This window comes from Drosophila subobscura, chromosome U, assembly GCF_008121235.1.
Source record: "Drosophila subobscura isolate 14011-0131.10 chromosome U, UCBerk_Dsub_1.0, whole genome shotgun sequence".
NCBI classification, from domain to species: Eukaryota; Metazoa; Arthropoda; class Insecta; order Diptera; family Drosophilidae; genus Drosophila; species Drosophila subobscura.
Genome location: NC_048534.1, coordinates 22,299,218 through 22,322,118, shown reverse-complemented (window position 1 = coordinate 22,322,118; position 22,901 = coordinate 22,299,218). Strand labels below are relative to the sequence as shown.

Below are 22,901 nucleotides of genomic sequence, written 5' to 3'. Positions count from 1 at the left end.
TGCTGTCGCCTCTCGTCAGCTGCAACCAGAGAGCTTTCAAAATTCAATTTCAATTGGAGAAACCCCCCTTAGCCCTTAGATACAAGAACATGAAGATAAAAAACATTGGCTTCCATTTTTATAGCAATGATTATGAGCATATAATATATAAACACATTTAGTTTTCAATTAAAAACATTATGCCTAGGATTATTATTATTATTATATAATTTGTATGTTAGTTTTGTAAGCGGCTGCGCCCCCCCACCCCTAAGGAAGATCTGTGGAGTTGCAGCAAAAAAAGCAAAAGTGTTCATTTAAGCATTAACAATTTTAGTTTGTAAAACAATTGCACCCCATACAAAACCCCCTTAAAAATCAATAGAAATTCTTGTACATTTTGAAGCACACTTTATTAATTATATTAAAAAAACATGAGAAACATAAATGAATGAAATGAAAATGGAGAATGGAATGGAATGAAGATCCACACCACACGCACGCTCATCCAACTTAGCTTTTAGTGCCTGTAATTATTATTAATTATTGCATAGATCTTATATAGTACATCTAATTTTTCGTACATACACATACACGTATATATATATATTTTGTATTTGTTTTTTTCGCTTACGCATTAAGTTTAAACACCGCCAATAGCTAATAATTAGCACTCTAGTGTCGCCACAATACCTGTTCTTCCATTTGCAAAAAACAAAACAAAACAAAAACAAAAACCTTTACCGATTATATCTTTCGATCAATACATATACATACATAGTTTATGTGTATACAAAAAATATTCAAGAAAAACGGAAACAAATTTATATGCAATAAATAAATGAAAAAAATGATATACACTGGAGATCCTATGGATCATCGATGCATCTACCTTCACCTTAGATAAGTTCTTGATTGTCCAGAAACTCTCGTATCATATTGCGACAGGACTTGAGCAGCACCTTGTTGCAGTCATTGTCGATGCGGCGTGGCACAGGCGTCAAACGCGACTTGGCCTTCACAATCGATGATGATCCTCCACTGGTATTCGATTTGGCTGGCGTCAGGGAGCGTCTCAGCAGATGCGTGGGTATCGAACGCTTCTTCAGCGGTTGCACAGAGTCCGGAGTGCGCACTGTCTGATCCTTGGGCGTGCGCTTGTCCGCGAGTAGATGCGGCGGTGTGGGTGAACGTGTCACCGCTGTGGAGTTCAATGGCATCGACTGTCTGTCATACTGATAGCGAAGCAAGAGCAGTGCGGCGGCTGCCTCCATTTCCAAGGCCCCATAAGACATGGGTCCATCGAAATGCTGGTTGGTTTTCGCCTCAGAGATGATGGCTGATGATTCCCTCCTGGCTGGCGAGGGTGTCTTGCTGCTCTTCCGTTTGTTCATTACGCTGTGGTACTTCATAGTTGGACTGTTGGCAAGGAACTGATGTCCATTTGCATTTATCGCCAGGTTTTTATAGGACAAAAAGGATTTACCTGTTGCACAGAGAATCAATCGTCTACCTACCAATTGGGTAAATCCGCGAGACCTTTGCTTATTAGGGATACCTCGAGATTTAGCTATAAATTGGCTAATCCAGCGAACGAGACCCCTAATAAGCAGAGGCCCAAGCTTTAGGTACAAATCCTCTGCTCTTCTGTAGCAGCTGCGCCAGTTCTTATTACCCTTTTGGCCATAAACAGGTATGTAACATTTTAAAGGATAATTTATTAGGGGAAAACACACACGAAAATTCAACACATGTCCTCGTCACATCACTTTACATACCTTCGCTTTATGTATCTATCAATTCTGGGCATATATTGTGGGAGTGATTGACTAAAGGGTGGGCTCCAAAAAAAAAACAACGAAAAACTAGAACTACAATTTCTGTTCGCATATGTACACATAGTTTTCTTTTGTGGAGTGTTGGGGGGCAGTTGATGGTTGGGATGTCCACTACTAAGAGTGAATCTCAAATAACTTGGCAACCTCATTGAGGTCATCGTACTTCTTATTTTGATTAATTATTGTCCTAGCTAAGCCTACGCGATTAAACAGGTTCCACAAGAGAACGCCCACGATCTTCTCGTTCTTCAAATAGAAGATCACGCCACGGCCATAGTTGGGCTGCTCCTCGTTGGCATCATCATCACAGGTCACCGCATCGGTTTGGGACTTCTCATCAACAATTATTGTATGCTTGCTGCCATCGTCTGCGTCTCGATTTTCGGTCAAGTTGTCTGTGCTCGAGCGTCCCTCGGTAGCAGAGGGCAGTGCAAAGATGCCCACAGTGGGCAGTGAAGAGTCCGCCAAGCCAATACCCTCGTAGCCAATTTCGGGACCCAAATCTGACCAGAACATGCTCTGATGCACATAGGGTTTCTCTGTGGAAGGGAAATGCACACTGGAAATCTTTTCTACGCAACACTGAACGATGGAACTTACTTGCTCCCGTCATATTCTCGCCAGCCAGCTTGCCCGAAACCACCGAATGATCATGATGCTCCACACGTCGTCGGCCCAGCAAAGGATCGTAAAAGCATGAGGCATCGCCAGCCACATACAAATTCCTGCGCGCCTCCAGCTCTGCATTGACCACAAAGCCGCCCAGACTGCGATCCACCTCCAGTTTGCTGGGCGATGCCAGATTCGTGTTTGGGGAACAGCCCACACAAATCACCACAATGTCGGAGAGCAGTGTCATGCCATTGTTGAGTTCCAATTTGAGCGACTCCTCGTCTCGGGTGGCCGACTTGATGCTGGCATTGGGTATGACACAAACACCCTGATTCTTCATCTTGGCCATGGTCCAGCGACTCAGATAGTTGGGTAGCACCTTGGACATGTTGCCGCCCTCCTGGAAGATTTGATAGACTTTGCCACCGCCATTCTCCTTTGAGTAGTGGGCCAGTGAGCAGGCCAGTTCGCTGCCAATGAAACCATTGCCCACAATCGTAATTGTACGCTTCTCGGTGGCATAGCGTCGCAGGCGATCAAAGTCATCGGGTGTGCGATAGACCATCACCTTCTCGCGCACATTGGGCGCTGCATCACGGAACATGGGTAGGTTCTTGGGTGCACAGCCCGTGGCAATGAGGCACTCATTGTAAGTGATCTTATAGCCGTCGTTCAATGTCACAGTGCGACTCTGGGCATCCACTTTCTTCACTGAGAATCCTTGGGCGACGGCTATACCACCGTTTACACTATCCTCAAGCTTCTCGGGATCAACGAAAAACTCATCCGGTTCAAAGAACAAGCTAAAAGGATGCAACAAGTGGCTTGAAATGTAGAGACAAGTTTAAAGACTGAAATGCGCACCTTCGCTCGGAGCCAGTCCACTGTTTGAAGCGATAATCCTTGATGGGATCTTCGTTGGCATTGGGCGTGTACCACAGCTCCTTGGAGAGTGGTGGACGCATATAGGGCTTGCGGTTTTCATTGCTTATAATCAGAACCTTGGCCTTGGCATCGTTCGACTTGATGGAGCGGAAGGCAGAGAAGGCGGCCGTGCCACCGCCAATGATCAAGTAAGGCACATGCTTGGGCAGCTTCTCGGAGCTGTCGGGACCTGCAAAACGAGGGAAAATAATACACTAGATCCAATTCAATAGTTTCCCAATCTCACTTGTTAAAAGTCCCGCCAACTGTGCGCGTTTTCTGCCCTCTGGTGTATTTTCGATGACGCCAGCGCCACCTCCGGCTGCCCCTCCTGACTTTTCGTCTTTTTTGGTGCTCGTCAGAAACCAGGCAATCTGCAAGGGAAAGCAATTAGTAAATGGATTATTTCATGATGTGTTTACGACATACCAATCCTCCAGCTACTAGCGCAGCCAGGGCACCCATTAGGCATTTGAATTTCAGCGATTTGTTTGCCTCTTCGCAATCCTTGCCGCCGCCAGCGCCACCGCCACCACCTGGACCACCTGCTGCGCCTGCTCCACCCGGCGGATATTTTCCCTGTTCATTTTCTAAACGCATTTTCTTAAACTGTTCACAGGGATCCCTGTTCCTTTGTTGATGTTTGTTGCAGTCCATCAATGGGCCAGTGGCGCTGTGTCTGTCATACTCAGAGGATTTGAGCACATCTTTGGCGGTGGACATGTGCTTCGCATAGCCCTGGAAGAAGAGGAGACAGCGTGCTGAGAAATGAGCAACTCAGAGGTAAAGCGAATGGATTGGATTGTGGGTGTGTGATGGAATGACAGAAGACAGATTGGTACCCCTGTGAACTGTGACTTTGGGTCAGCCGCTTGGCTTTTGTACTCTTGAAATTTGTCTTGCAAATGAGGCGGAGGCGGTGACTGAGAAGGAGGAGACCCTTTAACATCGGTGTCGTATTCCGCCTCCTCCTCCTCTATGTATCTATGCACACAAACATTTTGGTTCGGGTATTTCTGGGCCTTAGATTTAGTGCGTGCCAGAAGCGAGCGCGTTTTTACCATATCATATAATTTTCCATGACACGAGCGTTGAAGATCTGCAAAACGAAGAAAAACATAAAAATTCCGGGACACGGCCTGCGGGACATAACCTCACAACACACTCACCAAATACCGGCGCGGCATGTTGCGATGGCTGCACTCTGATTCTGTGTTTGGCCAGTATATGAGCCTGCCGGCTAAAGCTGTGCATGACCATTCGGGCAGTCCAAAGATTCATCTTCAATATTACACAGAGGCCCCACAACTTTTCCACCAAAATAGTTGAGGCCACACCGCAGATTTCACAGTGGGATCAAAAATTGTGTAACTATGTGAAACTAATAAACTGTAGTGGCAGACTACAAAACGAATTCAATGGCAAATATGCCCTGTGTGAAAATAGCGTTACTTTAATTGATATGCGTTTGATGCAATGTTTGCTATGTTTTATTAAATCAAATCATCATTAAATTTGGTTTTTGTGTGTTTTAGTGTGACTGATACGTAGAAGTATACCGCAATATACCAAACAAATGATGAAATGTACCACACTAAATACCAACATACCAGCACACTACATTTATACAGGTCCCAGAAACTGCTTTGTTGCACTTGTTTAGGTTTAGTTCTGTATATTAGTAAGAGTATTTAATACACAGGGTTAAATAAATAAGTTAAACTTGTGCTGAAATTCATTTATCTGCTGCTGCAGAGGCGGCTACAGCTGCTGCTGCTACACCACTGAGTGGTGGCTTGATGCCCATCAATTGGCAGAGTTGATTCCGCAACGGACGCACCTCCACCAGGGGCATGGTCCAGTCTGTCTCCGAGAGCAGTGTCAGGATCTCATCCATATTATCCTCGGGTATATCGGTGACATCGCCATGCAGTGCCAATGCCTCGTAGAGCTTTGTGGCCGCCGTTTTGCGGACATGGACATGCTGCAGTCCCAGGAATACTGACAGTTTGGAGAGCACCCGCTTGCTGAGTCGCGGCACTTGAATGAGCTGACAAAAGGCACTGATACTGGTCGCTGTCTTGTACAATTTCTTGTAGCCTTTGACCTCCAGATTGAGCAGGCGATAGATGTCCTCGACAAACGAATTGGACTCATCATGCAACACCATGTCCGTGGTGCCCGAGCCAATGAGTATGTCCAGGAAACTCAACATGGGATAGGTGACCCGCTCGTTCAGTAGATTCTCCTGAAAGACCTCCACAATCTCCGTGCACAGACGCGGCACCATTGTCGGATTGGAACGTAAAAATTGGAATAAAGCTGTGGAAGCATATTTGATCTGAAAAGGGAAGAAATTAGTGGGTGAACCAGCCAGGATGCAGTGCCCAAACTCACCAGAGACTCCGTCAATTGGCCAATGCTGGCAGTTAGACCCAACAGCACGCGTTTGGAGTAATCTGGCAGGCCCAGCAGCTGGCAGAACAAGGGGAATGTGTGGTCGGCGAACAGCCAGAGCACGGAGCTCACATCCGCGGGGAATATCTCCAGGAGTTTCTCATGCTCGCGTATGTGCGGTATGCGTGGCTCAGCGTGGATCAACTTGCAGCAAAGACGTCCGGCTAGGCCGCGCGTACGATCGATTTTCTCCACCGCCTGCTGCATGAATCCCACAACAATCTGATGGACATGCTCGGGCGAGAGCATGGACGGTGGACATTGAGTGACTATCTGGTAGAGCGATTGCATAGCTGCCTCACGCACCCAGGCGCCAATATCGCCGCGATTGTCCAGCGTGTACTCCTCCAAAGCACGCAGCAGACAGACGATTACTTTGTTGAAGTTTGCGGGCTCCGAAAAGGTGTCTAGGGGAGCAGAGGGGATTATAAACTAAAGATTATAAAGCGGACATTAGACTCTTACCAATGGATCCCTCATAGCCCACAGCTTGCACCACCTTGGTCAAAGCTTTAATGCTCTCCATGCGCGCCTCGCTCCAGCGATAGGTTTGGATATTCTCATGCTCCTGGTGCACCATATCCCCAGCCAGTACCGCCTGCAGCGGTGTCAGCGAATGCTTCACGAGACTCTCCAGCACAGCAGACAGATGTGGCCGCAGCATAAACGAGGGCAGCACACCCAAGGCGGCTATGTAGCCCATGCGTATGTGCTCATCCAGATCGTTCTCGGCACCCCTGAGATACGATCTAATGATGGCCTCGTTCTGATCGCTGCGATTGTCCACACAGTAGTAGGCGCGGCAGAGCTCGGCGAACGCCTCCACTCCAGACTCACGTATGGCTGGGTTTTTGGTGATCAAACACAAGTCTATGACCGATTGCCAGGACACTGAAAGGAACAGAATTTACACAGAATTCGCTTGAAAGATTTGTACTCAACTTACGCAAACAATCGGGCGTCACCTGCAGCTTGGCCAGACTGCAGTTGCGTATGAAATCGGCTGTGCTGGACTTCAGCAGCTCTCCGCTCATGCCGCGGTAAAAGTTCTTCATTTGGAAGTTCCTCAGCAGCTCATTTAGCTCCACAATGCGCTGATTGGAGAGATACACAACAGCCGGATCGCTGGACATTTCCAGCTTGCGCAGCGCTAAAGTGATCTCCCCCATGGCCAGGACACAGCCGTGCCGACTGTTGATGTCAATGGTGTCGGTTTTGGCCAGCAGCTGAGGCAGCACCACAGCGGCCATGTACTCCGGCTCCCAGAGCGTAAGTTTGTGCAGCGCCTTGGCTGTTAGCTCGCGTATTGTCGTGTCCCAGTGGCCCACTTTGTGCTGCACCAAATGACTGATCAAAGGCTCGCGATAAACCTCATATTGCGCGATGAAATCGCTGATATTCAGATAGGAATTCTGTCGTATGCCCACGGAGAAAAAGTCCGTGGTGACGGAGATCTCAATGCCAAAGGGAAAGTTGCCCAAGCGGCCAACGCTCTCCTGAAAGGCAGCCGACGCTGCTCGCCGGCAGTTCACTTCGCGATCAAACACCGCCACCGTGAGCAGACCCGAGGAGATCTTCTGCACAAACGGCTTGACATCGTCGGGATTGTAGGCACGGGCAAAGGCCCAGCACATGTAGCAGGCGGCATCGCGTATATGCTGGCCCACGGACATGTAGCCCTTCATCTCATCATAGAACAAGGCCTGCATGAGCAGCGGCACCAGCTCCTCGAGGCGATGCGGCAGCAGCAGCCCGCGCTTGGCCAGCTCTGCCAAAGCCAAACAGCCGCCATGCCAGGCCTCGTGCGGCTCCAAAGGATTGAGTATGTCAATCACAGAGCCAATTACCTCATCGGCCAGCTCTTTGGGCAGACGATTGGTCACCCTGCCCAGACCCTTGGCGGCACTCCAGCGAATGTCATTGCCGCCGCTGCGCAGGGCCTGCAGCAGCTCCTCAATCACCTCCTCAATGGAATCGGGCACAATAATCTCCTCGCCAGCATCCCCATCAGCGCCATCAACAGCAGCTGCAGACTGAGCGCCAGTTGCGCCCGGATGCTGATTGAGATTTGTGGCCAGTGAGCGGGTGCCTGAAAGGAGAAGTTTTTCAGTCAAGAATTTCTTTTATGAAACTTCCTCCACTCACCTCGCTTGTAACGCCAGCTGGCAATGCGCGGCTTTAGGTGCACCAAACCCAAACGCTGGACAATTTTCACATAGAACTTGTACTTGAGAAAATCATTGCCATCCTTGTACTGGCAGGAGGTGATCCAATGCAGCAGCTTGTCCGCATAGGGCAGCAAATCCTCGCGCTTGCCATGCTTCAGAATGGCCGCCACAGCAGCCAGTTGCCCGAACTTAACATTCACCGTGTCCGCCTGATGCTGGCCAATGATCCAGTCGAGGAAACGCTCCAAATACAAATCCTTGATGTCAATGCGAACAAAAAATTTGGCAGCCAGATAGGCGGCCATGCTGCTGCAGGTGTCGTTGGTGCTGACGTACAGCTTGCAGAGCTCGAAGATGCGCTCCATTTTGGTGGATTTGTTCGACTGCACATTGTTGGTCAGCACACAGTTGACGGCTGGGACACTGGGCGACGTTTCGTATGCGTCCAGACGGGACATGTGAAAAGGATTCAACACCACAATGGACATCCACAGGAGCAGTATGTAGCGTGTCTCCCATTTCTCATGTGCATTGGGATCCTGCTGGCCCAACAGATCCAACACAAACTCTAGGTCGCTCAGTTCGTGCGGCATAAATTTGACCAGAACTTTGTATGTGCGCACCTTGCAGATGATGTACAAATACTTGAAGGCTGCATCACGCTCACCCACTGGCGAATCCTCCACTCTAATCTTGGCCAGCAGGCGACCCAGCAGCAGCTCCAAATGCGGATCCAGCAAGTGCGGCTGCTCTTGGTAGCGGGACAGCACCTGGGCGTAGTTTTGAAATTCTCTTTCGAATGCGGCGTCATCGATTGATTTGATATTTTCAATCATTTGCAGCACCTGGTCCAGTTCTGTGAACAGTTCCAGGGTATTTGCCGGCAGCTCGTCATCCTTGGACTCCAATCCCTGGTTGGACATCATCGGTAGATTTTATTTAAATGTTTAATCACACAGCCGGCTGTATAAAATTGTTGTTTCTCTTTCTTTCTTCAGTGTTTCGTTTTCTGACACATCCAACAGCTGTTCGGTTAGTGTGACCAAAGTGACGCGCGATGTGAGGCAAAAAAAAGCAGAAACTTCTCGCTAAAATAACACGAATAGCACGATTTTTAATTGAAAATAATATTAAATTACATTAAATTAATGTTTGAGAGTTGTTCGAAAGTGCTGTACAAACATACGCTTGCGCGCATTTGTTGTTCTGTTGCTGTAAGTTTTTCGCTGGCTGGACATCAGCGAAATTGTTTACACGCCACGAATTGTTTGTTTGTGTGCCATAAAAGTTTGCGAGCCACGCCAAGCTGCATATTCTCATGAAAAAGGACGTTCTCCGCCTGATTGCGGAGGTGCGGCCGCGGCGTGCACTGTGGGACTCGAGCATACGCCTGGCCTGCCGCAAGGAGAAATGGGCGTCCCAGTGGCTAGAGGTGTCTGCAAAATTGCAGCTGGACGGTAAGTGTGGCTGCGTTTACGCTGCGTTTCTATTAATACTCATGCCCGTGCCTCTCGCATTCTAGTTACGACATGCAAGAAGCGTTTCAAGGGACTGAGAGACAGCTACCGCGCCGAGATCCGAAAGATACAGCGTGGACGCATGCAAATGTCCAACTGGACGTACTTTCAGCCTCTGGAATTCATGCGTAGCATTTTCGATCCCTCTGGCATTGTTCGCTTTGAGCCAGAGGACTACGAATTCGATTTCGATACGGCCGAGTGCTCCAATGACTACGATCAGGCGCATATGGATGACTTTATCATCGATCTGGACAATGATGATTCGGTGGACTTTGAAATTATGGGCGACATATTCAAGCGAGACTCGCTCGAGCAGCAGGACTCGGGCTCCGACATGTCGCTGATAAAGCCGCAGGACTCGGGCTCCGAAATGTCGCTGATGAAACGCCTGGACATGTCCCGATCCGATGTGGAACTGTCGCCGCGACTGCTGTCGCCAGTGCATCTGCCAGCGAATAATTCAATGCTGCCCAAGCCGCCGCCCACGAAACGCATTTGCCGGCGAAGGTCCTCGTCCTCGTATGAGAGCCCTGTATCCAATGGCTACTGCCACAACAACAATAACAATAGTAGCAAGCACAGCCAGACATCAAACGTGATAGAAACACCACCGCCAGCAGCCAGCAGTCAGCAGTCAATGGCGACGTTCAAAGACGATGCCGACTACAATTTTCTGGTCAGCCTTATGCCGCACATGAAGTCCCTCTCGGACATGGGCAATCTCAAATTTCGCATGGAAATCAGTCGAATTTTGGTGGAACTGAAAAAGGAGGAGACGATGCCTGTGCGCAACGATGCGGCGGTCCGGCCGCAATATTCGCCCGCAACGATGCCAAAGCTAACACCAGCGCCGGCCGCACAGCTGCGGCTACGCCAGCAGCAACAGCAACAGAATGGGCATTCGGATCGAGATGAATATTATAAACCTAACTGCTACTTGAACGGATTTGTGGACAGCTCGTTGGTCGAGTGCGATGTCAAAATAGAAAATGAACCGTTGCGCTAAGGTTTGCTAGAATTGGGAATTTGTAGTTGTTATTACACTCACGTTTACGTGAGAGAAACTATCTTTACATAGAGCATAGAAAAAAATGCGCTTAGTCCAAAATTAATTAAATTATTTGTACATTCATAATTGTAACCATAAGAGCTGAACATTTCTACATTGATTCATGGAAGACCCACAACAAAGCTCAACTGTACACACACACACACATACATACATTCTTGTAATTATTATGCCCTTATTGAATATGTTTTTGTCCAAAAATAAACGCAAAGGTTGCACAGATAATGCTATCCAAATAAAAGCAATTGTGTTTTCCCCATTACTATCTATCCATCCTACAGGGAAAGACAATGAGTTTATTTAATTCTGACAAAGTTGATCTAAAAAGATAAGTAATAAAATCATTTGATTAGTTATAACAATAGCCAAGGAGGACTTGCATTCTAATCAATCGAACAATGGGGATTTCATATAATATGAAAGTTTTCTTTGTGTAAAAATAAATGGTTGAAATGACCCATGCGTCTCGACATTCTGTTACCCGTTAAAAGCATCAACATGTACATGTACATAGATATATGTATGAGCATACTTACTTACTTATGTATGTAAGTTAAGTACTTAAGAAAAACGTGATAAACAGGCTTAGTCAGGGTAGGGAATGGAGCGTGTACTTTGTGAGCGCTAGTTTGACGTCAAGAGAACCAGCGGTGGAGAGAAAATTATAGACCAAGAGAAAGATGTGGCATTTGTGTGCATGAAAAGTCACCCGCTATTGCCACGCTGCACAAAAACAAACCAATAAAATAAAAAAACGCACATTTCATAAAATAAAACACCAAAATGATTATCTTTATTATTATCTATTTATGAGAATATGAAAATAGACAAACAATAGCCAATATCAATAAAAAAGAGAGCCACCAAGAAAAGCAACAACAACTTTACGAAAAATCACCAAACATGTCGTGCTACGAAGACACACTGGAAGAGAGAAACAGATAGGAATGGAATTTACGATAATGTGATATTTCTCTGTACTCTAGAAGAATTCGGTGTACAAAACTGAACTGAAGTGAGATTAATTTGATTATTTTACACCTAACAGACCAATCTGGTTATTTTATAATATTTATCTTCTTTATATCGACCAATGGGTTTAATCAACAATACAGAAAAAAAGATAACGCAGAACCGCTACGAAAAAGGGGACAGATATAGTGTCGCGTGTGACATATGTATGTATGTACATATGTATAATATTTCAGCGTATCAACTTAACATTTATCTGTTCATTCGAACACAAAACTAATCTATCCCCAACTCTTCGAGTACCGGGTATTCCATTGACTTTATAAAAGGAACATGTAATTTTAAACGAAACTTGCTGCCTTAAGACCAGTAAGAGTGAGCGAGATGCAAACATACATACATACATATGTATACATACAAATGCGCTCTGCTGACGACTGCAAAAATGGCAAACTTCTTTTGCGCCACGTTCGTTCTCTATATCGTGGGTTTGCACGCTTTTCTTAAATGTCGATTACGAAATATTCGAAATTTGCATTTGATATACATACACGGTACTTAAGGCGTGTTGGGGTATATTATATTGGTGTAAATGAATGTAACTATATACATATGTACATATGTACATGTGTATATATATATGTACATATGTATATGTGTATATTCATGTCCAGCGGCTGTTCATCAATGAAAATATGCGTTATTAACAATTTTGGGCATACCAAAATGCTGAAAATGCAGAATAATAAAGAATTTGATTACAGAATGGGATCATTATAACAGCCCGCTCTCGGTCGCTCTCTTTTTCTCGTGCATTTGGCGTTGGTGAGGAAAAAGATAGAGAGACATATACAGCGGAATAAGTGGTATGGAAACAAACCACTTTGAAATACGAATTAAATTAAATAAATGGTGTATTAGCTTGCCCTACGGCAATATACCATCAAAATAGCAGGTCTCACCAATCAGCTGACTGAGTACAGGGTATTGGAGACTCACAATGTTTTAGTTTACAATATTTTGGATTTGGTTTTTTTATTCAGTCACCTGCTGTAATATGCTTTAATAAAAATTCCTATGATTTTAAATATATATGAAAATAGGAAACACTGGATATTAGGGAGTTTGCTTGGAAAGCGGACGTGCGAAGCGACCTTAAAATCTGGAATGATTATTGCTGTTCTGTTTCATTCCGGAACGTTCCAATCCAAACAGAAAAAGTTTGCCAGCAATCACCGATAGCCCGTTTTCGACTAGTGTGTATTTACGGTATATTTCTGAGTGTCAGTCGGCATTATTGATCGATAAGAAAGCGGTCACACTGAAAAGCAAATGAAAAGTGTGAAAAATTTAGAAAAAATATCAAAAGTACAACGAAATAATTGTGTAAAAAGCCCCGAGCAGCATATTGACTGCGTGTAACATAAAACAGTTTTTATGCGGCGCCTCAAGAAATTGTCGAAGAGTCACAGCGTGACGGAGAACGATGGCAGCAGTGTGACGACGGCAATGGAGGTAGCGGCGACAGCGGCTGCACCAACGACGGCGTCCGACACAAATGGAGGGTCTGGCGCAGGCAATGTCCTGAATACAGAAATATTTAAACATTTCGACAAGGCCGGCAGAAGTGAATTGTACGTGTTTAATGCCAACAAACTCCTCTTCCACGACAGATAGTTACATCCGTGCAGGGCACCACACATAATCCACGCGCGCGGTTTTAATGCTGTTGGTTCGGCTGCCGATGACGGTTGATGATGATGTTGATGTAGTGGTGTCTTCCCCGTTTTACTGTAGCCTGCATATTAAACATTTCGTTTTAGTTTGAAATACCTCAAACAACAGCTGCAGGAAAGTGCCGACAGTCCCGTGTACGATCGGAATGGCGTCTTCAAGCAGGGCGTCTCGAATGCCATATACGAGCTGCTCTGGCAGGCAATACGCTTCACCCACAAGAAGGATCTTGTCCTGCATTTGCTCACAGAAGTTGTGGTAAGCTGAAGCCATGGACCCATAAGGATTATCAATTACATTTTAAATCCTTTTCCAGGCCATACATAAGGATTTCCCTAGTCTCATTGTGGATGTGGTTAATATTTTGGACAGCGAGACGTCCCTTATGACAGAAGGCCTGCACGAGGAGCGTCATGGATTTGTGCAGCTCGTCAAGGAAATGGACAAGGTGGTGCCAGAGAGTTTGCTCAAAGAGCGCCTGGAGATTGACACGCTGCAGGAGGTGGGAATTGTGAAGAATAAAAGTTTCTACTCCAAGTTCATCAAGGTCAAGACCAAGTTGTAGTAAGTAATCAGCAGAGAGGGGATTTCTGGAAGAAGAAACTTAGTTTTATGTCTCTTTTTGTCACAGCTACAAGCAGCGGCGCTTTAATCTATTCCGCGAGGAAAGCGAAGGATTTGCCAAGCTTATAACTGAGCTGAATCAGGACTTTGAGGATACAGTCACACCCGAGAGCATTATGGACATAATGAAGTCGCTGATAGGTAGGCTGAAATCGATTCTTATATGTAAATTATGCTTTAATCTTTAACCACTCCAAAGGTTGCTTTAATCTGGATCCCAATCGCGTGCTGGACATCATAACCGAATCGTTTGAGACAAACCCGGAGCGTTTGCATCTGTTTATACCACTGCTGCGCAGCTATACGCCTACGGGTGCCATTATTTGTGAAGTGCTGGGCTACAAGTTCTGCTATTACAAGGACTCGCGCACACCTCGATCTCTGTACCATGTGACCGCTCTGCTGCTGAAGCACGAGGTCATTGAACTGAATGATGTGTACGCTTGGCTGACCCCCAATGATGGTTCGATCAAAGCCAACTGGGAGAACGAACTGGCTGATGCTCGCGAAATGGTGCGCAAACTGAATCTGATCTCCACCAACAAAAAGGAAGACGATAAGGAGCCACCACCACCGCCGCCAGCCGTCAAGCTGTTCAATTCGGAAAAGTATAATATGAACCAAAAGTTTGGCCTCTGCGAGGCTCTGCTCAAGGTCGGCGACTGGGAGAATGCCCACAGAATCATACAAAAACTGCCAGAACAATCGGTGGTCATTCAGGAGCCCATTGCCCGCGCCATCGTGGAACTGATTCACTTTTCGGTGGAGCATGTCTACTACAAGAAATGCTTCAAGGCGCCAGCCGGACGCAAACAGAGTCGCAGTCGCTTGTACGATGATGCCAAGCTGGTGGCCAAGATGCAGGCCCGCGATTTTGTGGATCTGCGGAAGTATACGTGGCCCATGGCCAATGTCTTGGGCCCAGCCATGCACTGTGACACGGTGCTGATGTACAAACTGATACGAATTATGAGCAAATTGATTGTGGAGATGGGTGTGGACAGCATGAATGGACCGCCGCCCAATTCAGATGCGGAAAAACACTACTACGACATAATGTCCTGCATGGACGCCTGCATACTGCCATCGCTGTTGTATTTGGACAACAATTGCTCCATGTCCGAGGAGATTTGGGCTGTGCTCAAGTACTTCCCCTATCATTATCGCTACAGCTTGTATGCCCGCTGGAAGAACGATAGCTATCAGCTGCATCCTAATCTGATACGTCGCAGTGGCTTGGCCATGCGCGACATCAAGGCACTGATGAAGCGCGTGAGCAAGGAAAATGTCAAGCAATTGGGTCGACTGGTGGGCAAGTACTGTCACTGTGCTCCCGGACTGCTGTTTGATTATGTAAGTATAGGAAGAGTCTGTCAAATATTAAGAAAAATAACAAGAGCTGAGTCTGTTCTTTAACACAATAACAAAATACATAGCAACATTCCATGTCTTGGCCATAACGAGGCATATTTTCACCGAAATTGTCACGCAGAATCAGATATAATGATCAGTCATGCACAAGACATGCATACTGTTTTTGTATACTTGAGACAGACGCACCACAGAACAGTTTTCTTGGTGTCACAACTTTGCTTCAGCTTTTATCTTTAAAATTAATATATTTTAAACCCTTCTTTATTTATCCCTTCATTAGATTCTCCTGCAAATCCAAATGTACGACAATCTCATTGCGCCCGTCTGTGACATGTTAAAGTTCCTGACATCCCTGTCCTTTGATTGCCTGGGCTATTGCATCATTGAATCGTTGACGCTGACGGGTCGTGGCCGCTTCAAAGACGATGGCACTTCGCTCTCCTTGTGGCTGCAAAGTCTGGCCTCGTTTTGTGGCACCATCTACAAGAAATACAGCATTGAGCTGAGCGGCCTGCTGCAGTATGTGGCCAATCAATTGAAGCATCAGAAGAGCTTGGATCTGCTGATACTACGCGAGATAGTGCACAAGATGGCAGGCGTGGAGACATGCGAAGAGATGACCAATGAGCAGCTGCAGGCCTTGTGCGGCGGCGAACAGCTGCGCGGCGAGGCCGGTTACTTTAGTCAAGTGAGAAACACGAAAAAGTCATCGAATCGTTTGAAGGAGGCGCTGGCCAACAATGATCTGGCCGTGGCCATTTGTCTGCTGATGGCACAGCAGAAGCATTGTGTGATCTTTCGCGAAACGGCGGCGCATAGTCATCTGAAGCTGGTGGGGAATCTCTATGATCAATGCCAGGATACCTTGGTGCAATTTGGCACCTTTCTGGGCTCCACCTATTCGGTGGATGAGTATGTGGAGCGATTGCCATCGATTATAACCATGCTGCGGGAGTATCACATCAACACGGATGTCGCATTCTTCCTAGCGCGTCCCATGTTCACGCATCAGATAAATGTAAGTGCAGAAAGAGCCTCATTTAAGGTGTATAAAAGGTATGAACCTTTTCTCCTTTGGTTTACCCCCTAGCAAAAGTACGATCAATTGCGCAAATCTGATCCCAATGCCAAAAAGCTGACCACCACACAAAAGCTGCAAAAATATCTGGAGGCGACCTCGCTCATCATGAATCCCATTGTGGAGTCTGTGCGCCCGTTGCATAGTGCCAAAGTCTGGGAGGACATAAGTCCGCAGTTTTTTGGTGACCTTCTGGAGCCTCAGCATGTACGATCTGCATGTGCCCAACGACAGCTATCAGCGTGAGATTGGCAAACTCAAGCAGTTGGCGCAACAAGCAGCCGACGGCAAGGACTCCAATCAGTCAAAGAACAAAAAGGAGCAAGAGCGTTACATTGCGCTGATGGAGAAGCTCAACGATGAGCGCAAGAAACAGCACGAGCATGTGGACAAGATACAGCAGCGTCTGCAGGAGCAAAGGGATAGCTGGTTCCTGCTGCGTTCGGCCAAGTCCGCCAAAAACGATACCATAACGCAATTTCTGCAGCTGTGCCTGTTTCCGCGCTGCACTTTCACTGCCCTGGATGCTCTCTATTGCGCCAAGTTTGTCCACACAATCCACAACCTAAAGACGGCGAATTTTTCCACGCTGCTGTGCTACGATCGGGTAAGTTTTGGGCTTAACCAGAAGCAGGATAAAACTTTAATTTCCCTTTTGTTTTGCTTATTAGATCTTCTGTGACATTACCTACTCGGTGACCTCTTGCACGGAGGGTGAGGCCACACGTTACGGCCGCTTTCTGTGCGCCATGCTGGAGACTGTGATGCGCTGGCATGCCGATCAGGCCGTCTTCAACAAGGAGTGCGCCAATTACCCCGGCTTTGTAACCAAATTTCGTGTCAGCAATCAATTCTCCGAGGCCAACGATCATGTGGGCTATGAGAACTATCGACATGTGTGCCACAAGTGGCACTATAAGATCACCAAGGCCATTGTCTTTTGTCTAGACTCGAAGGACTTTATGCAGATACGCAATGCCTTGATCATACTCATGCGCATACTGCCCCACTATCCCGTGCTGGCCAAACTCGCGCAGATTATCGAACGCAAGGTGGACAAGGTGCGCGAGGAGGAGAAGACGAAACGCCCCGATCTGTATGTCATTGCCTCCAGTTACATTGGCAAACTGAAGCTGAAGACACCGACCATGTTCAAGGAGAGCGACTTCCATCAGTTGCCAGAGCGTCCGCCCACTAAAGAGTCACAGGAACCCGAAGCCCCGGGCACTGGCAGTGGTCCCAGCATCAAAGTTCTGGGCTCGGATAAGGTGGCGTCTCAGAATCCTACCTCGCCCACGACCATCAAGGCAGGCGGCGGTGCTGCGTCCTTCTACAACGAACCAAATGCAAACTCCAGCAAAGAACGTGATGGCAAGTCATGTAAGAATTTAGTTGGAAGTGTCTAAAGTGCGAAAAAATAATTGTTAATTATTGCTTTACAGCTGGTAACACGCGCAACGACACGAAACCCACCGATGCCAGAGCGCCGTCTTCTTCCGCCGCCAACTCTGCGCTGTCTATAAGCGAGCGTGAGAGCAAACAACGAGATCTGCCAGCACCCAGAGAGTCGCATTCCCGCAGCAACAAGGAGGAGCTGCTACAGCAGCAGGAGCAGCAGCAGTTCCAGTCTGCCAGCAATGGCAGCAGCCAAAGCGAGCGTCGCAGTCGTGAGGCGGAACGAGAACGCGAGCACGAGCAGCGGCACAGCAGCCTCACCAGCAGCCATCGCAGTTCCCGGGAGAACAACAGTCGCAACAAGGAGCGTACCGAAGCAGAGCTGAATCAGCGTGCCCGCGAGCGCGCACAGCGTCAGGAAGAACTGGAGGCGGCTGCCGCACAGCGCAATCAGAAGCGTGAGAAGACATCGCGACGCGAAGAGCGCCATCGACACGAGGGCCTGGAGACGGTGGATCTGGTGGCCAGCACCAATGAGCATCGACAGTTTGACGAGTACGAGGGACGCCATCGAGATCGCGATTTGAGCTCTGTTTCCAATGAGAGCAATGGATCCATGCAACACAGACGCAGCCTGGATGCCATTGAATACGAAAAAGGTAAGTGTGGGAGGGAGCGAGCCAAATCCAAAATTTGTTCCTAATGTTCCTCATTGTGTTTCCCATGCAGATTCAAAGCGTCGTAAAATGGAATCATCGTCGAGCAGTTCAAAGGTTAGTACCATATGGTTGCAGACATAAGTACGATAAGACAACAACAACAACAAAAAATACAACAAAAATCAACGATGACGATCAAAATCTGGAGCAGATTGCGCGCTTGCGAGAGAGATTTTTTTGGGGGGAGGCCATCCATCAACCAACCAAAAAAAACCATCAACTCTCTCTCTCGAACATCTTCCCAATCTCGCGGCAGTTGAGGAACACAAAATGATCTTCAAAACTTCAATCGAACATACAAAAAGAAAAGGCCCGCCCCAAACCCAAAACAACAACTATCCTAGAAAAAATGGAGTATTTATCGTGAGAGAATTTCATTGAATGAAATTTTAGTATTTTGCATAGCTCAATTTATTGTATTGTTAAATAGCTTTAGTAGTTTAAGACTTAAGACTGTAAATATCTGTAAAGACAATGGACCAATGGAAGTTTCTAAAGCGCGAGACCTGGGACCCCAAAAGATGACACTATTTAAGGAACTGCAACGGAAACCATGCGGGAGAGGAAACTTTTTCTACAAACACAAAAAATCAAAAAAAAAAAAAAAAAACCATAAAATCATCAAAAATCAAAAACAAAATCATCAGAAACGAAAATCGCAAACAACGAACGAAACCAACGAAACGCAAACTAAACCAAGAAAAGAGAAAGAGAAGAAGTCTTCAAGTGAATCATCCATCCATCGTCTACAAGCTGCCGGCAACAAAACCAAGCACATTATGGCATCCAGGGAAACTGCATGAAGCGCCGCATCATCTCTTAAAATATTCACGAATAGGGAAAAACGGATATCATAGCTGGAAAACTACTGGAGAAAACTACAAAATGCGCTACAACACAACCACCGATGTCACTGTTTGCGAAAGCCTAAACCACATCTACACAATAATCTGAACCTCAAAATTTAACAACTTTAATTGGAGAAATTCCAAACTCAATCATTCCACAAGAATATATTCTACACATACTGCATGGAATTCGATGCAAACATCGTGAACTGCGATACCAAATGGACCTCAGCCAAGACGATGAACTGGAATCAAGCTGAGAATTGGATCTCATCCTCAGACGTTAAATGGAAATCGAGCAGAGACGGACAAGGCTACACAATAAGGAGGAACCTCGGAGAAATTATCGTCAAAGAATGTGATTTTATCTGCACGAAGAAACAACGCAAAGCTCTTAACATGCGCTTCCAGTCTACACTTCAATAAGGATGAGAAGTCGAAGGAGAACTAAGTTTAATTTATCCTATAAAATGGATAATAAATCAAATGGATTGGTTCTTCAGTGGTCATCTGATAAACCTCAAGGAACAACTGGATTTCAAGCCAAGAGAAGACAATGCTAAAGTATATCTCCATCCTTATCGGCGCCAATTCGAACATCAACAGGAGTCTGGAAGAGAAATCCATGCCGAGCGGATACACACCAGGAAACTGGAAGCAGTAAGCTGGAAGCAGCAAGGTGGAAAATTGGCTGTTCGATCGAGCTATAATATCTGGATTCGTCGTGCACAGAATGGAACAACTGCTCTCTACAATTTGTCTGCAATCAAAAAGTGGGGAGGATGTCGCATTTTACCCACCATAAACTAAAGCTGAAACTGAAACCCAGTTCAATCGTTGGAGGTGCCATTTGTTTAACTCTCCAATGGCCACCAATCTGCACCTGAACTTTATCGGCTTGAAGCTTCGTAGCATCTGTCGATTCTTTCTCTTCGTGGATCACTTCATCTACTGCCTCTGCCTCATCTCTCTGCGGGAAACCAGAGGCTTATATCTTCTGTCAACTCTGGAGTCATAGCGCATCTGTTGGCATTAACCCTGTATTTTTCGGGAAGCACTTTAAAAACCTTCTGCACCCAATTTGCTGTATAAACAAATTCGTGGAGAACACGAACCTCTCCATCCTCGTGGACACTGATTTGGCCTTGCATTGCTATTGTCCTGACACTGCTAGCCGTGTGCGTAGCGATAGCTGTGTACCTGTGGGTGGTACATCCGACTGCAGTTTAGTTGTTAATTCATTCGATGTTGCTACCGTGCCAAGGGTAAGTGATGATCGCGAGATGAGGGCGGCGGACAAAGATACTTGTACACCCATGTATATATAACCATACCAATCGTAGGGACTACAAATCCAAACCAAGACACGACTACACTCACAAGAGACTTTTTATCGCCACACACACACATAATTAGTTACACACACACAGACACACACTCATATATCGTGGATGCTTTATGGATGCCGATTCTTATTAATCCTATGGCCATTGCAGAAGGTTGAGGAGCTCGTCGACAGCGTGAAGAAGGCGCGTGGTCTCAAAACCAAGGAGCGCAACAAGGACAAGCTATCCGATGAGGAACGAGATGCGCGCAAGGATCGCAAGCTGGGACGCAAGCGGGACCGTGCCGAGGAGTCCAACAGTGCCGATCACAAGCGACGTCGCGAAGGTGAGGGCCATACACAATCAAGAATTCAAGACAATCGATTTTCACTTAATGGTTTTAGCACAAAATGGCGAAGATGATCTGCGCGAGCGCGAACGACACAGAGTGAGTTATTTCAAGTAATCTCCAAAACTATAATTTGACTAATGTTTCCTCTTTTTGTTCAGGATAAATCGCCGAGAGAGCGTTCACACGAGAAGTTTGACAGAGAACGAGGCGGCGGCGGCAGCAGCTCGCGAGGCGACGATCGGCAGTACTCCATCAAAACAGCACGCTCCTCGAGGGTCAACTACTAATCTACCCCATTCTCGGATCGGTCTGATGCATTTTGTTATACTTCAATAAACTTATTCTGAATTGTCTGTTCAGCCAACAATCATCAACATGTAATGCAGTAGAAAGCGACACTTATTTTTAAATGATTTACAATTTTCTTAGGTAACTATTTTAAAACAAAATCAAATATACTGTACAAAACAAAATCAAAAGGGAAGTTTTTATTTAACCAATTCTGGGAATCAGGGTCCAGAGCACCAATCAGCACTTTCCGACGAGCGGAATATTCTGGAATATCTTTCTCGTACTCGAATGAGTGTCGAAGGCAATGAAGCACTCGGCCATTTTTTCTATAAGTGTCAAAAAATGTGCTAAAAACGTTTGTGACGTTTGTTAGTTAAAACAACAATCGGAGAAACGAAATATCTGTATATATAGAGAAGATTATATTTCGATTGCAAAATTCCTTTACATTTCCTCCAAGCAGAACTGTCACTTCATTTCAACTGCTTTAAATCACATGCCAATAAAAATTCATTAAAACAGGGCGACGATTACAAACTCCCATAAAGGGAAAGAAAAAACTCTCTAAGGTAAACCTAAGAACAATTGAAGGCTACTATTAAATCAACGAATATTATTGCAGACGATGACTTGGGGAAAGTCCAACTCGGAATTGGTGGAGTTGTACCCCAAGTCAGCAGCGGAAACTATTTTTCCCTACGCTGAAAAGGTTCTGGGTGTGGCGCAGGATCACCGCACCACTCTGCAAATGGGAGCAGCTGTGTTGTTCTTGATACTAGTGCTAAACCTTCTCTTTAATGTGTGTACGTCTAAGAAATCTAAGCCAACTCCAGCTACTCCTGCTAATGTGATTCTGTACGTGGATATTCGTGTGCCAATGCCTTGCAAGCAAGAACCGATGGAAAATGAGCCACCAGAGCCGCCACCATAGAACATCAATCCCCATCACCGTTATGACTTGAGAAACAGATTTACGTAGAGTACAGTATTGTAAATGCAATCATTCGTAAAAAAGAGTGAGTGCTTTTAAGTAGTCCCCTAAATAATACACTCACTGATGTTCCTTTTTGTCTTTCAGGATAAATCCCAACGACATTACGGGATGGAGAGTATAATTTTCTTCGATGCATTCTGTTAAATTTTAAAAGAGAAGAAAATCCAATAAATTATCGTAGAACCAAAAATGTATGAAAATGCTGGGGAAACAGAGGGATTTGTTTTTAAACTTAATTATCTATCGTTAGATCAGACCATGAATCGCTGAAAGCTTTCCAGATGAGACTGCAGTTGCATTTCCTAACCATTAGAACCTTATAATACTCCACGATTAGTTCCTTTTTATCGAATCAAATTTTATTAAATTTAAATTAGTTTTTACATTTAACAGTTTTGAGTTTTGATCTCATTTTTAAAACACGCATAACCGATTTCTAAACAAAAGCATTCCACTATATTTTGTTTTGGTTATTCAACACCTTTCTTCTGGTTATCATTTCGCTATCAATTTTTTATTTCTTGCTATATATTTTCTTTAATAATTTTAACTTTGAAAGTTTTCCTGAGGTGTTTTTTATTTGGTTTGAGGCCAGAGCCAGTCGCTGCTCCTGTGATTCGTTTTCGCA

General features: G+C 45.8%; 5 protein-coding genes across 6 annotated transcripts; 2 read left to right on the top strand and 3 right to left on the bottom strand.

The window, feature by feature from the left end:
* Positions 1-824: 824 nt before the first annotated feature.
* Positions 825-1,678, bottom strand: LOC117901642. The gene has a single exon (XM_034812476.1). It carries the CDS (start codon positions 1,389-1,391, stop codon positions 879-881), a length of 513 nt encoding a protein of 170 aa, XP_034668367.1. The 5' UTR covers positions 1,392-1,678; the 3' UTR covers positions 825-878.
* Positions 1,679-1,769: 91 nt separating this feature from the next.
* LOC117901639 (putative apoptosis-inducing factor 1, mitochondrial) lies at positions 1,770-4,881 on the bottom strand. 2 transcript variants are annotated; one of them, XM_034812469.1, is made up of 7 exons: positions 4,523-4,881; positions 4,196-4,452; positions 3,783-4,091; positions 3,601-3,727; positions 3,294-3,543; positions 2,418-3,232; positions 1,770-2,356 (listed from the first exon to the last, which is right to left on the bottom strand). In XM_034812469.1, exons 1-7 carry the CDS (start codon positions 4,632-4,634, stop codon positions 1,932-1,934), a joined length of 2,295 nt encoding a protein of 764 aa, XP_034668360.1. In that variant the 5' UTR covers positions 4,635-4,881; the 3' UTR covers positions 1,770-1,931. The 2 variants fall into 2 exon arrangements, with proteins under 2 accessions (XP_034668360.1, XP_034668361.1); XM_034812470.1 differs by having other exon boundaries at positions 4,415-4,452; positions 4,523-4,878.
* Positions 4,882-5,048: 167 nt separating this feature from the next.
* LOC117901638 (tubulin-specific chaperone D) lies at positions 5,049-8,986 on the bottom strand. Its single transcript, XM_034812468.1, has 5 exons — positions 7,956-8,986; positions 6,757-7,899; positions 6,276-6,701; positions 5,751-6,217; positions 5,049-5,694 (listed from the first exon to the last, which is right to left on the bottom strand). Exons 1-5 carry the CDS (start codon positions 8,902-8,904, stop codon positions 5,089-5,091), a joined length of 3,591 nt encoding a protein of 1,196 aa, XP_034668359.1. The 5' UTR covers positions 8,905-8,986; the 3' UTR covers positions 5,049-5,088.
* Positions 8,987-9,038: 52 nt separating this feature from the next.
* LOC117901641 lies at positions 9,039-10,830 on the top strand. The gene is made up of 2 exons (XM_034812475.1): positions 9,039-9,435; positions 9,501-10,830. Exons 1-2 carry the CDS (start codon positions 9,297-9,299, stop codon positions 10,502-10,504), a joined length of 1,143 nt encoding a protein of 380 aa, XP_034668366.1. The 5' UTR covers positions 9,039-9,296; the 3' UTR covers positions 10,505-10,830.
* A 2,017-nt stretch (positions 10,831-12,847) lies between these two features.
* Positions 12,848-21,358, top strand: LOC117901636 (THO complex subunit 2). The gene is given in 14 exon segments (XM_034812467.1): positions 12,848-13,173; positions 13,363-13,531; positions 13,590-13,837; positions 13,905-14,038; positions 14,097-15,250; positions 15,552-16,289; positions 16,362-16,526; positions 16,528-16,956; positions 17,021-17,729; positions 17,792-18,403; positions 18,474-18,517; positions 20,808-20,982; positions 21,041-21,084; positions 21,147-21,358. Coding segments are annotated over 14 exon segments (4,947 nt in total). The 5' UTR covers positions 12,848-12,976; the 3' UTR covers positions 21,276-21,358.
* The last annotated feature ends 1,543 nt before the right edge of the window (positions 21,359-22,901 follow it).

Excerpts from the sequence above, each read along its gene's own strand:
- LOC117901642 (XM_034812476.1), bottom strand. The coding sequence starts at position 1,391 with ATGAAGTACCACAGCGTAATGAACAAACGGAAGAGCAGCAAGACACCC.
- LOC117901639 (XM_034812469.1), bottom strand. The coding sequence starts at position 4,634 with ATGAATCTTTGGACTGCCCGAATGGTCATGCACAGCTTTAGCCGGCAG. Across the intron at positions 3,728-3,782 it reads CGCTAGTAGCTGGAGGATTG|ATTGCCTGGTTTCTGACGAG; the intron begins GTATGTCGTAAA and ends TTTCCCTTGCAG. Across the intron at positions 3,544-3,600 it reads GTTGGCGGGACTTTTAACAA|GTCCCGACAGCTCCGAGAAG; the intron begins GTGAGATTGGGA and ends CTCGTTTTGCAG.
- LOC117901638 (XM_034812468.1), bottom strand. The coding sequence starts at position 8,904 with ATGATGTCCAACCAGGGATTGGAGTCCAAGGATGACGAGCTGCCGGCA. Across the intron at positions 7,900-7,955 it reads CAGCTGGCGTTACAAGCGAG|GCACCCGCTCACTGGCCACA; the intron begins GTGAGTGGAGGA and ends TTCTCCTTTCAG. Across the intron at positions 6,702-6,756 it reads GGTGACGCCCGATTGTTTGC|TGTCCTGGCAATCGGTCATA; the intron begins GTAAGTTGAGTA and ends TGTTCCTTTCAG.
- LOC117901641 (XM_034812475.1), top strand. The coding sequence starts at position 9,297 with ATGAAAAAGGACGTTCTCCGCCTGATTGCGGAGGTGCGGCCGCGGCGT. Across the intron at positions 9,436-9,500 it reads TGCAAAATTGCAGCTGGACG|TTACGACATGCAAGAAGCGT; the intron begins GTAAGTGTGGCT and ends CTCGCATTCTAG.